Source organism: Eurosta solidaginis, chromosome X (assembly GCF_040869045.1).
Source record: "Eurosta solidaginis isolate ZX-2024a chromosome X, ASM4086904v1, whole genome shotgun sequence".
Lineage (NCBI taxonomy): Eukaryota > Metazoa > Arthropoda > Insecta > Diptera > Tephritidae > Eurosta > Eurosta solidaginis.
This window is the reverse complement of record NC_090324.1, coordinates 51,171,591-51,186,772: the sequence shown is the minus strand read 5'-3', so window position 1 is coordinate 51,186,772 and position 15,182 is coordinate 51,171,591. Positions and strand designations below refer to the sequence as shown.

Below are 15,182 nucleotides of genomic sequence, written 5' to 3'. Positions count from 1 at the left end.
ATTATTTCATTCGACAGATTTAGTCATCAGAAATGTTTATATCAATGCAAAAACCATTCTTCAAGAAATTTCGATTATGAACTAAGGAGAAAAAGATTTATCACATCTCTATTGGCATCGAAAATATAACAACCCAAACATATACATACGTAATTGTAAAGAACATAACAGAGTAGTTGAACATACCAAAAACGATTTGATGACGTCGCTGTTATTTGTGTACGTAGCTGTGTGGGCCCGAGCCAAGTTCAAACTTGACAGTAGTAGTTCTACCACCTCTCGATCCAGGTGTATTCAACTCTATCTTCCATTCCTGAGGACCACTTTTTTGTTGTGATGTATACGAGGCTCGGATAACATATATTTGTTCGACGTCTGTATATAATTTGATGCTAACTGGATGGACTTGGCGGTAAGTGCCAGCTGCATTAAAGCCATATTCTTTTCCTATTGGAATACCGACCGTATCAATGCATAAACTAAGTCCAATGCTCTCGAGTTGGTTGAGGCACATACTATAATTACCAGCATTCGGTTTTGTTTCCGCTTCTGTTTTTAATGCATGCTGTATAGGCTTATCAAGCTCAGTCATATAGAAGCCAGGAATTACTTCCGCATTGATCAATTCTAATTTATTGCGAGGTGATTCTATATGAAGGTTGAAGCCAGTTCCTTCCTTCATAAAATTAAATTTGACATCACCACCTGTTGCTGAATGCAGATTCGTATCCAACTGCAGTCCCACAGCTAACACGTACGCATTAAAACCAATTTGAAATTTTAGAGCGATTTCAACACTGGGTACCAATTTCAGTTGATATTTTGGAGCCAACCAATTTTCTTCTATAATAGTATCAATATCTGCGTGAATACCGATATCTACTTTATTGGCTGCAAAACCTTGTGTGTTTAACTCAAAAGGAAATCCGAGGCCGGTTGGATAAATAACATTTAAATCAAGGAAAAGATTGTGTAAAATAAATTCTTTGTGAAACGATGATAGCTGTTTTTTTAAATTATCAAATGAGGATGAAAAATATTTAAAAATATCATCCAGTGAACTAGGTATCTGATCACCTAAGCTGAGAAAACACATTTCGGAACCAAAGAACTTTAACGAAAAGTCGAAACTAACATCACGCGTACTCCTGCTTCCATACGCTTTGTACTTTTTAGAAAATTTCGCTGTGTCATCAGAAATAGACCGTCGGATGCGGGGATCGTTGCCAGAAACTCCTCCAATATCTACCATTTTAATTACGGCATCAAAATCTTTGTTAAACAATCCTTTGGGTCCAAAGTAATATTCCATAACATTTTCTAAATTCTCTTGTCTAGCTGTTGCCTCAAGCAAATTGAATTTCGTGCCAAATAGCTCAGCGGTAACGTTAAGCTTTGCCGAACGAGGTAGGAAGCCATGTTGTGAATATATGAGGTTGTAATCAGAGCTACCACTAAAACCAACTGCATCCAGCTTAAACGATACCTCATTATTGTAGCTATAGCGCTTGGGGTCCTTTGGGAAATGCTTTGTGATACGTATATTACCCAAGTAGTAACGCTGATACTGACGGTTGTTATCTGTTGAATCACGTATTGTTTTCAAACTGGAAGCAATAAATCCACCAACCTGATAGATAGGTTCCGAATTAACAATGTTCTCAATTTCCATAGCTAAATCAGTCGTAGGGCAGTTAATAGCGGCGAGATAGGCTTCAATTCTTATCTCCGAGTCGTCATTGCGATCGCGAAGTAAAGATAGAGCTTTTTCAATCACTACAGATTCACATCTAGCTGAGCCGAAAGCCTGTAAAGCCGCAACCCGTATACGAACCGCTCGGCCCGATGAAGCACATTCAGCTAAGACAGCAGCTGAGCGGCTATTTAAAGTACCCATATTAGTGATACCTTTCAAAACAGTAACTATCCTATCCTCATCCCGCCTTGTACTGGCTTTGCAATGTTTCAAGTTATCAACAAACTTTTTCGATATTATATCCAAATCACCCGATTCACAACCATTTAAACTACAATATTTTCCAGCAAGTAAGCCAATAGACAAGTAAATTTGCTTAGGAGCGTTAGGAACTAACAAGAGCGCTGCCTGATTCAAAGTGTCTTTATCCACAGTTTGTACGTGGTTTATAGAAATAATGGCCATAAGTTTTTCTTTTTCATCCATCTTGCTTAACTGCTTCAATATGGCTTTGACCGAATCGGAAGTTCCGGTGCGAAATAATGCATCCATATAAACCTTACGAGATAATGCAGGGCTCTCATGTGACACAGACGCCAACTCAAGTAGAGTATCAGTATCTGCACTGCGCATTAACCGAATAAACTCAATAAATGCTTTAGCACTGTCCTTCTTCACATAGCCGTCCAATAAAGTAACTAGTTTAGCTAATGATGTCTTAAGCGCATTTAAATTTTTAGTTCTATATGGTTCTGAGTTATGAAATATTATAGAGGTAACTTGAGTACCGGTCGAAGGGGACGTGGCGGGAATGCCATCTGTATTCTTCACCTTCAGATTTGTTACAATTTTTCCTCTTACACTATCTAAACTCTTTTCGGTCACATTGAATTCATATTCTTCAACCAAATGAACCAGCTCGACGACGGCATTCGATATTTTTGATTTCTTAATATAACTAGCTTTAAAGAGATTAGAGGATTTAATACCAGCTCCGTGATTAACAATACCATGAATCAAACCGCTTCTTGAGTTTTCTCTGTATGCGCATTTATTTAAATGACGAAATTTTGTTACAATCTGAGCTCCGCCAGTGCTCGAAATAAAAGTGTGCGTGGCACACTGTCCAAAAACATCAGTCTCGGTACCGTCTCCGGGGCTACTTTGAAATAAGGAAATCAAAGCTCGCTTGATATTCAAAGAGTATTGGCTGTCACTAGAATCGCCACACAATTGCGAATCCACTTTGCCCTTCACCAAATTGAAATATACTGGTTTTTGAATATTTTGTACTAACTTTTTTTCGATGCCTTCTTTGGTAGTTGAGACCTTAACTGCATTTAATTGTAATGTGTATCCACAATTATCTTCCGCAAAGACTTTTGCACTGCCCTGAATTTTGATGCTCATATCATCAGGATCTGATGATATACCTTTGCTAAATGCAACGGCCAAACTTGAATCAAAGCTGTATTCGTACATATTTCCAGGTCGATATTTTAGAATGCCGTTGTCAGCTGCCAAACGAGAAGAAATTGGTTTAGTTTAATAAAACAAATTCACACATAACTATATACCGTCTCAGGGTATAAACCTCAGTTTGTATGTGACAGTAAAGCTTTTTTATTTTAAAAATTCTCTATTAGCAATAATATGTTAATGCAAGCAAGAAATACTGTAAATTTTCTCGTATATGTAGAGTACACATTTTATTCGCCTTGTAACGTGGTAAACAAATTGATAATATTTCGCCCGTCCGTATTGCCTAATTACATTGAACACGACGGCTACAGACCACAACCACAATAAATCAAAGCTTTGACGATAACCGCTGCGAAGCAATGGTGACTTGATTACTTTGCGGCAAATATAATTTATAGCAAACAAGAGGAAATTAAAAAATAATTCTTCAATTATGGAAAAAATAAAAAAATTGATTTCCAACGATGAATCGTTAAGCAATAGGCCCATAAAAACAAAAACAATTATTAATGAACCATAGATCATATGAAAATAACATAAAGGTAACTGCCAGCATACAAAATACCAACATTATCAGTGTTCCCTGAAATATAGTTGTAGGTTCGAACCCGAACTCAAGGCCAGAACAAACATGTTTATAATAATTACCGCTTTTTTAATTTTTTATAATTGAAAAATTATTTTTTATTTTTGCCATAGCTTTGGGGATAGATCCATTTCAAAGGTTGCTAAGCCATCATCATCAGTACGTTGAGCACACTGTGCTAACCATTTAGCTACACAGCGTTTGTGTGTAGTATTTTAACAGCGTTGCGCCATCTGTTGTAAATCACTGATAATATTGGATTTTTGTCAATACTTTTTTGACATTTCCATGCGCTGTTGATTTGTTAAAATTTATTTTTATTTTATCGGCCTATTGATAGAGGATTTCAGGTTCACATTCGATCTCAAAGCCAGAACTATAACTTTTTTACTGTTTTTTTTTTTAAGTTTTCTATAATTGAAAAATTATTATTATTTTTTTGGTTTAAAATAGAAGATATAACATTTTTCAGACACCTTGACATTTCCATTTTCTCTTGGTTTTTTAACAATTGTTCATGTTTTATCCACCTATTGAAAAGGGTTCCAAGTTCGAGTTAATTACTTTTAATCTATATACGAATTTCGGGAAAAAACAATTCCAAAAAACCTCAATTGAAAAATATTTTAGCTAATATTCAAAACTGCTGAATCTGAGAGCCAACCCTGCTCCTGGCGATTTTTGTATTGTTCAGAGAGTACCACTATGTCATATCCTCCTTCATAGACTGTTTGGGATAATAGCTCTTGGGCTGCTTCGCAATGGTTTAAATTCAGCTACAATACCCTCAAGAGACAGTCATTTTGCTGCCCTCTCGTTGTGGGCATTTAAAACTGCCTGCTGAATGTTGTCCCCCACATAGCGCGCATTTCGGTGGGTTTTCGCAACTTGCAGCCTTATGACCTTCCTGGCCGCATTTCCTGCATAGTCTAGACCTATCTACGGTCTCCTTACATTTCTGAGCTATATGCCCGTAGCCCCAGCACCTATAACAGCGTTTCTCTTGCTTGAGCTCTCTAATTCGGCAGGAAACCCATCTACCCGGATTCTTTGCGTATTAAGAACCGCCTTAGCATCATCCGCTGTAAGGCTTATAATTGCCGACTTCGTGCCACTGTACCCTGTGCGTATGCTTTTTATGGCAGCCACATCTGGAAGTTTGATGTTGCATTGCTGGTGGAGGGCGTTGCAAATCTCCTCGGGCGTAGTAATCTCATCGAGATCTCTGCACTGTAGTGTAACCATTTGGGACTTTGTTTTAACTTTAGCCGAGTCCTTTAGTACCTCTTCAATTTCTGCTTGGTACGCGCTTGTTTTCCCATCTTGCGATTTTTTCAGCTCTAGTAACAGCTCTCCTTTCGCCGTTCTTCTAATAGTTTTGACGTCATCACCCAGGGATTTTAATTCGTCGCATCTTCTCACTTTACGCAATATGTCGGCGTACGTCGCATCCCCCGCCTTGGAAATGATGATTGCATCCGGCCTAGCCCTAAGTGCTTTTTTCTTGCTCTTCTTTATATATATATCAATATCTATATGTATATCAGACGATAAGTATCGATGAGGGTTTTAATGTAGAGTTGATTTCATTTCAATATCCAACTTTGTTTGCGAGATACCGACCAAAATGTGGACCACGATAACTCTATAATGTGTTCCTACGATATAGTTATCAAATGATAGGCATTGACGAGGATATTAATGCAAGGTAGTTTTAATTTTTTTACCTTGGTTGGTTTGGGAGATATCGAAAATGTGGACCAGGGTATCCTCATAAGGTTTATATACATATATTATGGGTATCAAAGAAAAGTTATTGACGGTTACATCTATACAAAACCGGTTTTATTTGAATATTTCTTATTTTTGGGGATATTAATCCAAATATGAGGGTAAAGGTGAGGGTGGAGTAGAATGAAAATGGGAATTAGGGGAAGCAGCAGAGAGGAGAGGAATCAAAAGCGCAGGGAAAGGAGATGATAAATCGCACACCTGCATTTATTTACTTGCGATGGGGATTGCAATTTTGTTTGGCTGTCTAATCGTTATGTCATTGACTGTTCGGCCGGGGCGCGTGTGCTCCTGAAGGTAGGTGGGCGCACCGTGGTCGATCTCAATAAGCGGGTGTATGCGCAAATAAATAAGAGAAGACGAGAATTTCTCGTTATAATAGATGCGTTTTATTATGTAGAATTAAGAAATAAAAGGATTACAATATTAACTTAGTTTATTGTGGTCAAAACGGCAGAGAACGTTTGCGGAAGATGCGTGCTTTACGGCTGTTGAAATCCAAGAGGCCGGTTGTATAGCAAGCTACAACCGTTGACCCGCAAAATCCTCCGTTTTGGAGGGGAAAGGCACCCACACATCAACCCCGACATGCATATGCATGAGTGCTGACAAAAAGCACACATACACGTGCATGTACATGCATGCACATGCATGTGGCGGTGATGGTGTGGGTGGTTATAAATTAAGTCGAGTATCGATTTGCAGAGTTGCATTGGGGGGGGGGGGGGGGGGGATCACAATCAGATGCGGAAAAGTTAGGCATCTTGCCTAAACATGCCGCCCCCCTTGCGATACGCAACATCGTTTTCCGCCAATGACCTCCGCTGAAGCGAGAAAAATGAATATAAGACTTACACACTAAACTTTATCTATATGAGGAGTTCGCCAGCTTCGCGGGTGGCCGGGAATCCTTCCCGACTTGCTCAGCATGCCACCTAAGCTAGGATGAAAAGTTAACGGTTATGAACAGATATAAGCGAATATTTCTTGCCATTGAATTATACATAATTCTTAAATATAGAAATTCAGAACGTAATATATCTATAGCCGATGGCCAGTAAGGCTGGACGAAGAAGCCGAGGTCTCCGTTCCAGAATGGCACCATTTTTTTGTTATTCTTTGTTTTTTTGTTCCGGATGGAGAGGCCGAGGTCTCAGTTCCAGATTTGCGATTTTTTTTTGGTTGGACGAAGAGGCATAGAGGTTTTTCTGGGGTGGACGAAGAGGCCGAGGTCTGCGTTCCAGCGTCTAACTTGCCGTATCGCTCTCAAGGCAACTGTGGCATTTTATTGATGTACCGGGGCGAGCGGCCGTGAGGTTGGTTGGGTGAAGCGGAGGTGTTTTTATTACATTAAAATTGTTAGGATAGATAACAAAAGCGCATATGCGAAGCATATTATTAAATACAATTTTTACCAAGCAGATATGCGTTATTTACGTTCACCTGACATAAATTTGCAGATTGGCGATGCGTTCTCCGCGACGCGTTCTATCTGCACGTACCATTATGCTAAATGTATCATGCAACCCTGTTGTGTATTTATTGGCCAGCTGACAGCTAGTATGGTGAATTTGTGGGGTGCGAGTATATATATACATATATGTATGTACTTGCCCATGAAAAAAAACTAGGTCACTGGGGCAGTGGCACACTAAGCCAGTAGAAACAGTTGACTTTTTCCAATTTCGGGATTTTGTCGTGTCGGGATTGTTTTTGTACCGAGCCCTTATAATGACTGTTTGTGATGTTTGTTGTTGAAAAACAACAAGTCCTGCCCCCAGCCAGAAAGCAGGCAGTACCGACGGCAAAAAAAAATCAAAAAGAAAAAATAAATTTTTTTTTCTTTTTGGTCCTTTTTTTTTTTGTTTGTAAATACGAGCAATTAATTTTTAAGGAGGTGTTTGCCTTTATTTTTTTGTGTGTAAATATTTTTTGGGACTGCCCGTGTCAAAAAAGCCGATCCCGATTTTTTTCCTTATGCGGGTTTTCGGTACCAGTGTGCGTCACATGATGCATCACTAATATGATATGCCGAACCAAGTAGGCATACATACATATATATGTACATACGTTGGTTACAAATATGCCAACGGCAAAAGACAAAACAAATGAATATTCATACACACCCGTGTATAGAATGTAGAATTCCAATGAATTGAAAGAAGCGGTAAAGAAATCGAATGATTTTTTTTTCAGTTCTTTCAATTCTTTTTACTACGGCGCATGGAAAATTGAGGAGGAAAAAATGGTAAGTTGGTTTTAATATTTATTCTTTTTGTAAAAGAATTTTTATTGTAGATTATTAATTAATATTACTTTTATTTTCAGGTGCATGCGGTGGAGATCCAGGAGAGCTGATGGGTTTTATGTGTGGTTCCCTTTTTTTTTTGTTTTATAGGTTACCGGCATCGCAAAGGGGTGCTCCAACTGCGGCGTCGGGCTCGCCGGCAGTTGTCACACCTCTGCGATGCCCATTTGTGCACTTATTAATGGATTTTTTTGATATATTTGCAGGTTTTTGGTGTTATCTCGCAAAATGAATGATGTCTGCATGGACATATTGAATTCAACATTTTCGCGTCTTATTACGCAAACATATAATCGTTTTCATGCAATTAAAGCGAATATGCCACGTCGTGGATCTGCGCGTCGCAATCATTCATTGGCTTGTGAATGTGATATAATTGAAACAAGCTATATACGTTTGTCATTGCTGCAAATGACATTTGGTAAACGTGGTCACTGTTGCTTCTTTCCAGGAGCAATTTTAGATGAAGTTTATAATATTTTGAATTATATAAGAAATACACCCCGCCTTGAACGGCCTTATGCGTTACCGATGAATTATTTTATCTCTCTACAATGGCCATGGAATACTTCAGAGATCGCACTGAACAAACTTTGCCTGATATTGCGTATTTTAATAAGGACTTTTTTAAATTGCCCACCACAACAAAAAGACCTGCTTTGGTAACCTCCGTCGATCATGCTGACAGCGCCTCGTCTTCACCACCCCAAAGCAATATGGTATTGCGCAAGGGTATACGCTAAATTAAGCAGGGTATGAAAATTTACAACAATCAATTATCTGTATTGCGTAATGAATTGCGAAACTGTAAACGAAAATCATATGAGCAAGGCAACCAAATTGCAGAGCAACAAAATTATTAGGCGAACAGCAGAAACAAACGTTGGAATATGCAAATCGTTTAGATGAGAATGATAAAAATAATGAAGGGATGGCACGAAAATTATCTACTTTGTTGCAGGAATTGAATAGGTGCAAAACTGAGTTGCAATATTGGACCGCCCGATGAAGTTTTTGTTTAGAAATTTAATTTGAACATAACCCGTCGTGACATACACACGCTGCTGGGCAACAATTGGCTTAATGATGAAGTCATCAACTTTTATATTGAATCTAATCACTGAACGCGGTGAGACCAAGCATGAAACACATGGTCTCCCTAATGTGTAAGCAATGAATACCTTCTTTACATCCCGTTTACTTTCGGCTGGTCATAGTGGCGTGAAACGTTGAACACGCAAAGTAGATATAATTCCAGTACCGGTGCAGGTTGTTGTTTGTTTATAATTCCTCATGTGGACAATGTTTCACATATACAACGTGCCCTTTTTCCGCGTTTAAATTAAATATAAGTTATTGCACTAATTAGAATAGTGAATTAAACGGCGCCTTAAGTCTAGCCCTGCATGCCTATAAATTGGAATGGATATGAGCAATGATACACATAATAAATACAAACTGAATCGGAAACAAGTAAGGAAGGTTAAGTTCGGGTGTAACCGAACATTACATACTCAGTTGAGAGCTATGGTGACAACATAAGGGAAAATAACCAAGTAGGAAAATGAACCGAGGGAAACCCTGGAAGTGTTTGTATGACATGCGTATCAAATGAAAGGCATTAAAAAGTATTTTATGAGGGAGTGGGCCATAGTTCTATAGGTGGACGCCATTTAGGGATATAGACATAAAGGTGGATCAGGGTTGACTCTAGAATGCGTTTGTACGATATGGGTATCAAATGAAAGGCGTTAATGAGTATTTTAAAAGGGAGTAATCCTTAGTTCCATAGGTGGAGGCCGTTTCGAGATATCGCCATAAAGGTGGACCAGGGGTGACCCTAGAATTTGTTTGTACAATATGGACATCAAACGAATGGTGTTAATGAGTATTTTGAAAGGGAGTGGGCCTTAGTTCTATAGGTGGATGCCATTTCGAAATATCGCCATAAAAGTGGACCAGGGGTGACTCTAGAATGTGTTTGTACGATATGGGTATCAAATTAAAGGTATAAATGAGGGTTTGAAAAGGGAGTGGTGGTTGTTGTTTAGGTGGTCGCCATTTCGAAATATCGCCATAAAGGTGGACCAGGGGTGACTCTAGAATGCGTTTGTACGATATGGGTATCAAATGAAAGGTGTTAATGAGTATTTTAAAAGGGAGTAATCCTTAGTTCCATAGGTGGACGCCGTTTCGAGATATCGCCATAAAGGTGGACCAGGGGTGACCTTAGAATTTGTTTGTACAATATGGGTATCAAAAGAAAGGTGTTAATGAGTATTTTAAAAGGGAGTAATCCTTAGTTCCATAGGTGGACGCCGTTTCGAGATATCGCCATAAAGGTGGACCAGGAGTGACCCTAGAATTTGTTTGTACAATATGGCCATCAAACGAAAGGTGTTAATGAGTATTTTAAAAGGGATGGGCCTTAGTTCTATAGGTGGACGCCGTTTCGAAATATCGCCACAAAGGTGGACCAGGGGTGACTAAAGAATGTGTTTGTACGACATGGGTATCAAATTAAAGGTATTAATGGGGGTTTTAAAAGGGAGTGGTGGTTGTTGTATAGGTGGTCGCATTTTCGAGATATCGCCGTAAAGGTGGACCAGGGGTGACACTAGAATTTGTTTGTACAATATGGGTATCAAAAGAAAGGTGTTAATGAGTATTTTAAAAGGGAGTAATCCTTAGTTCCATAGGTGGACGCCGTTTCGAGATATCGCCTTAAAGGTGAAGCAGGGGTGACCCTAGAATTTGTTTGTACAATATGGGTATCAAAAGAAAGGTGTTAATGAGTTTTTTAAAAGGGAGTAATCCTTAGATCCATAGGTGGACGCCGTTTCGAGATATCGCCATAAAGGTGGGCCAGGGGTGACTCTAGAATTCGTTTGTGCAATATGGGTATCAAACGACAGGAGTTAATGAGTATTTTAAAAGGGAGTCGGCCTTCGTTCTATAGGTGGACGCCTTTTCGAGGTATCGCAATAAGGGTGGACCAGGGGTGACTCTAGACTTTGTTTGTGCGATATGGGTATCAAATGAAAGGTGTTAATGAGTATTTTAAAAGGGCGTGGGGCTTAGTTCTACAGGTGGACGCCTTTTCGAGATATCGCCATAAAGGTGGACCAAGGGTGACTTTAGAATATGTTTGTACGATATGGGTATCAAATGAAAGGTGTTAATGAGTATTTTAAAAGGGCGTGGGGCTTAGTTCTACAGGTGGACGCCTTTTCGAGATATCGCCATAAAGGTGGACCAGGGGTGACTCTAGAATGAGTTCGTACGATATGGGTATCAAATTAAAGGCATTACTGAGAGTTTTAAAAGGGAGTGGTGGTAGTTGTATATGTGTAGGCGTTTTCCAGATATCGACCAAAATGTGGACCAGGATGACCCAGAACGTTATCTGTTGGATACCGCTAATTTATTCATATATGTATAACCTGCCACGATTTTAAGGGTTTTTTATTTCGCCCTGCAGAACTTTTTCATTTTCTTCTACTTAATATGGTAGGTGTCACAACCATTTTATAAAGTTTTTTCTAAAGTTATATTTCGCGTCAATAAAACAATCCAATTACCTTGCCATGTTTCATCCCTTTTTTCGTATTTGGTATAGAATTATGGCATTTTTTTCATTTTTCGTAATTTTCGATATCGAAAAAGTGGGCGTGGTCATAGTCGGATTTCGTTCATTTTGCATACCAAGATAAAGTGAGTTCAAGTAAGCACGTGAACTAAGTTCATTAAATATATGTCGCTTTTTGCTCAAGTTATCGTGTTAACGGCCATGCGGAAGGACAGACGGACGACTGTGTACAAAAACTGGGCGTGGCATCAACCGATTCCGCCCATTTTCACAGAAAACAGTTAACGTCATAAAATCTATGCCCCTGCCAAATTTCAAAAGGATTGGTTAATTTTTGTTCGACTTATGGCGTTAAAAGTATCCTAGACAAATTAAATGACAAAGGGCGGAGCCACGCCCATTTTGAAATTTTCTTTTATTTTTGTATTTTTTTGCACCACATCATTACTGGAGTTGAATGTTGACATAATTTTCTTATATACTGTAAAGATATTAAATTTTTTGTTAAAATTTTACTTTAAAAAAATTTCTTTTTTAAAAGTGGGCCTTTGCTAATTTTTATTAAGCGTACATATAGTAATAGGAGTAACGTTCCTGCCAAATTTCATCATGATATCTTCAACGACTGCGAAATTACAGCTTGAAAAACTTTTAAATTACCTTCTTTTAAAAGTGGGCGGTGCCACGCCGATTGTCCAAAATTTTACTAATTTTCTATTCTGCGTCATAACTTCAACTCAACTACCAAGTTTCGTCGCTTTATCTGTCTTTTGTAATGAATTATCGCACTTTTTCTGTTTTTCGAAATTTTCGATATCGAAAAAGTGGGCGTGGTTATAGTCCGATATCGTTCATTTTAAATAGCGATCTGAGATGAGTGCTCAGGAACCTACATACCAAATTTCATCAAGATACCTCAAAATTTACTCAAGTTATCGTGTTAACGGACGGACGGACGGACGGACATGGCTAAATCAAATTTTTTTTCGATCCTGATTATTTTGATATATGGAAGTCTATATCTATCTCGATTCCTTTATATATGTACAACCAACCGTTATCCAATCAAACTTAATATACTCTGTGAGCTCTGCTCAACTGAGTATAAAAACGTAAAAATGGATGCGGTTGGCGATTATATAGATGTTAACGTGCTCATAATGTTCAACATATATATATAGCCGGCATCATACAACATTATTAAAACACTCGTCGAATTTTTCAAGTACAAAAGTCACTATTCTCCTGAAAATCGTTTATGGACCATAGTATGCCGCGCATACTGCTACAATGTTCCTTCAAGGGTTCTTTTCTTTTGTATTATAGGTCTTTCTATATATCGTGCGCGCATTAGTCGAAGCTTACATTTATTTCCACCTCTTCATTATTTGGCATACATGCCAATTTTATGGTTATACCACTGCGTCAATGTACCGCATAGCCCACTTGATTATGTTACGTTTATACGAGCCAATCCTGGCTTAGATCTAGCGTCAAGTATGGCGGCTAATTACTTCCATGGCTATTTGAAGCTGACGGCTTATACCAATATTAAGGCATAAGGGAGCGCATCGATATGTATGAGCAGATACATGATGTGAAATTCGCATTAAATCGCCTCATCATACTTGCCAAGTCAACTTTTTATTAAGTCAAAATTTGAAAGCCCTTACTTGGAGAAGGCGGAGCCGCTGCCCAAACTATATAAATCGTGCAGGAGTTTACCGCCCATATAAAAATTATGTTTATCGGTTTACTGCTATATGACGCTAGAAGGCGCAACGAATTTTAACATTTTTTGAAACATTAAATTTTCAACCAACAAGTTATAACGAAATTCGTCAAATGAAGAGAGAAATTCTTTTGAATTTTTTTTTTTTTTTTTTTGTATAAGTACTTAAAGAAGTTGGTAGGAGAATGGCCGGAAACCGAGCAAGGAGGTGTATTTAGTTGTATGTGTGCTGAGTATATAACAAGAAATCGTGAGATAACATTTTCCCAGCAACATATGGAGTACTTCCGTCACAAAATGATACTAGAAATTGTGCGTGGCGGATTGTTGCCATAAAAAATAAATGAGTTATAAAGGTCTTCAAGAGAAATAAATAGTAGCGTGCTGAGTAGTATCGTATGTGTGGATGGGAAGACCTTGAAAGGAAGACGATTTTTCGTTAGCGTTGAATCTGGCAAAGTCCGAGAGAATGGAACGTCGACTCCCAGGAAACGCAAATTTGTTTGGCCTTCTTTGCACCTTAATCCATACTGACTAAGCCGTTGAACCTCTTACATTACAAAGTTTGCAGCAACTTATACAGTGGGGATTTGATTTAGCATTAAATACCTTAAATGAACTTCCCGATGAAGTAATTAACGCGAAAATGAGTAAAAGCAGGGATATGATAAAAGCAGAGATAGTGTCGTTATTCACAGTAAAATAAAAATCATTGTATTTTCAATATAGCACGTTACGTATTTTTGCAAAAACTTCTATTTTTAGCCGCAACGATTGCCAACGAGGATTTCAGTGCAACTTGGACAAGAAGCACAGAAAATTAAATGCGTCAATGAGTACCGAGAAAATTTAATTCAGTTCCATCAAATGGAATTGAACGAAAGGTAGAAAGGGCCATTTTCAACAGGGATGGATGCAGTCTCAATGAGTGGGTGAGTATGATTGAATAAGCTTACACTTAAGCTGTTTGATATAAGTTCAGAAAAATTTTATTGATTTGAATCAGTTACTAGAGGTTTGTTCGTCAATGATGACAGATCTTTCACCCTCCCAACTGAGAAATCTGGACGGGTTCCTTTGACTAAGTAAGGAAAACGGGGACTAATTCAATCCCCTTCAGTGAAATTGTAGTAGACAAGTGTCTTTAGTAGGATATTAGTAGTGCTAATAAACTTGTCAATGCCACAAGTTTTTGGGGAAATAATTCATCTTCTACTAAATATTCAGTGAGTTGATAAAGTTAAGTTGGTTTGGTCATTTCTTCAGAACTTGTTTGGAGATTGCTGCACCATCCCAATATTTGTTGCCAAAACTACCTATATGAGCATAAGTTCAAGGCATTTTGTCACAAGAGGGGGTTATTGAAAAGCATTCTGAGATGAAGCGTCCTTCAATCTAGCTCTAATATAGGGCGGCCCTGTGACATATCCTGACAAAACATAAACAAAAATAGAGAAAATGGCTTGTTGTCTGACAATCTTATATTCCTACCTTAACTTGGACAGAAGAGTCCAACTTTTGTGTGATCCTGCTAAACAGGGCCTATTCACCCTTTTTTTCAGAAATTTCGGAAAGCTTTTGTCCGTTTAAGTCTTCATGGAAGTGTTCGAGAGATTAATGTTCCGAACATACGGAACTTGACGCCGAGCGATGAATTTGATGTGGCTTAGGTTTCGTATGTTTGTAGGTTTACGAAAGTCCACGCTTCTATGGTTTCCGTACTTTTCCCAAAGCCTCTTTTGACCGAATCCGAGTGTATCTATGTTCTCTGGCAGACAGTGAATCTGCACTAGGGTTCTGGTGTCCTCGTTCTGGGATAACGAGTAAGTTGGGTGTGATTTTTTTGAAAATTTAAATTTTAATAAGCTGTGGCAGATGGGCTTGCCCTTCTGCGGTAGGCTTTGTTGGTTGGCCCCGTTCTGGGTGAACGAGAGCTGGGTTTCATTTTTTTGAAAGTAGGGGTAAGGAGGAACGGAGGGATTGTTAGGAGGAGCTATT

At 38.5% G+C, this 15,182-nt stretch overlaps 1 protein-coding gene and 2 pseudogenes across 1 annotated transcript; 2 read left to right on the top strand and 1 right to left on the bottom strand.

Moving 5' to 3' along the window:
• Positions 1–211: 211 nt before the first annotated feature.
• LOC137234923 (apolipophorins-like) lies at positions 212–3,263 on the bottom strand. Its single transcript, XM_067758237.1, has 2 exons — positions 3,260–3,263; positions 212–3,213 (listed from the first exon to the last, which is right to left on the bottom strand). The coding sequence occupies exons 1-2, from the start codon at positions 3,261–3,263 to the stop codon at positions 212–214; spliced, it is 3,006 nt and encodes a 1,001-aa protein (XP_067614338.1).
• Positions 3,264–8,091: 4,828 nt separating this feature from the next.
• On the top strand, positions 8,092–8,872 carry LOC137234922 (F-box only protein 28-like; annotated as a pseudogene).
• A 3,698-nt stretch (positions 8,873–12,570) lies between these two features.
• Positions 12,571–13,520, top strand: LOC137234921 (stimulator of interferon genes protein homolog; annotated as a pseudogene).
• Positions 13,521–15,182: the final 1,662 nt, after the last annotated feature.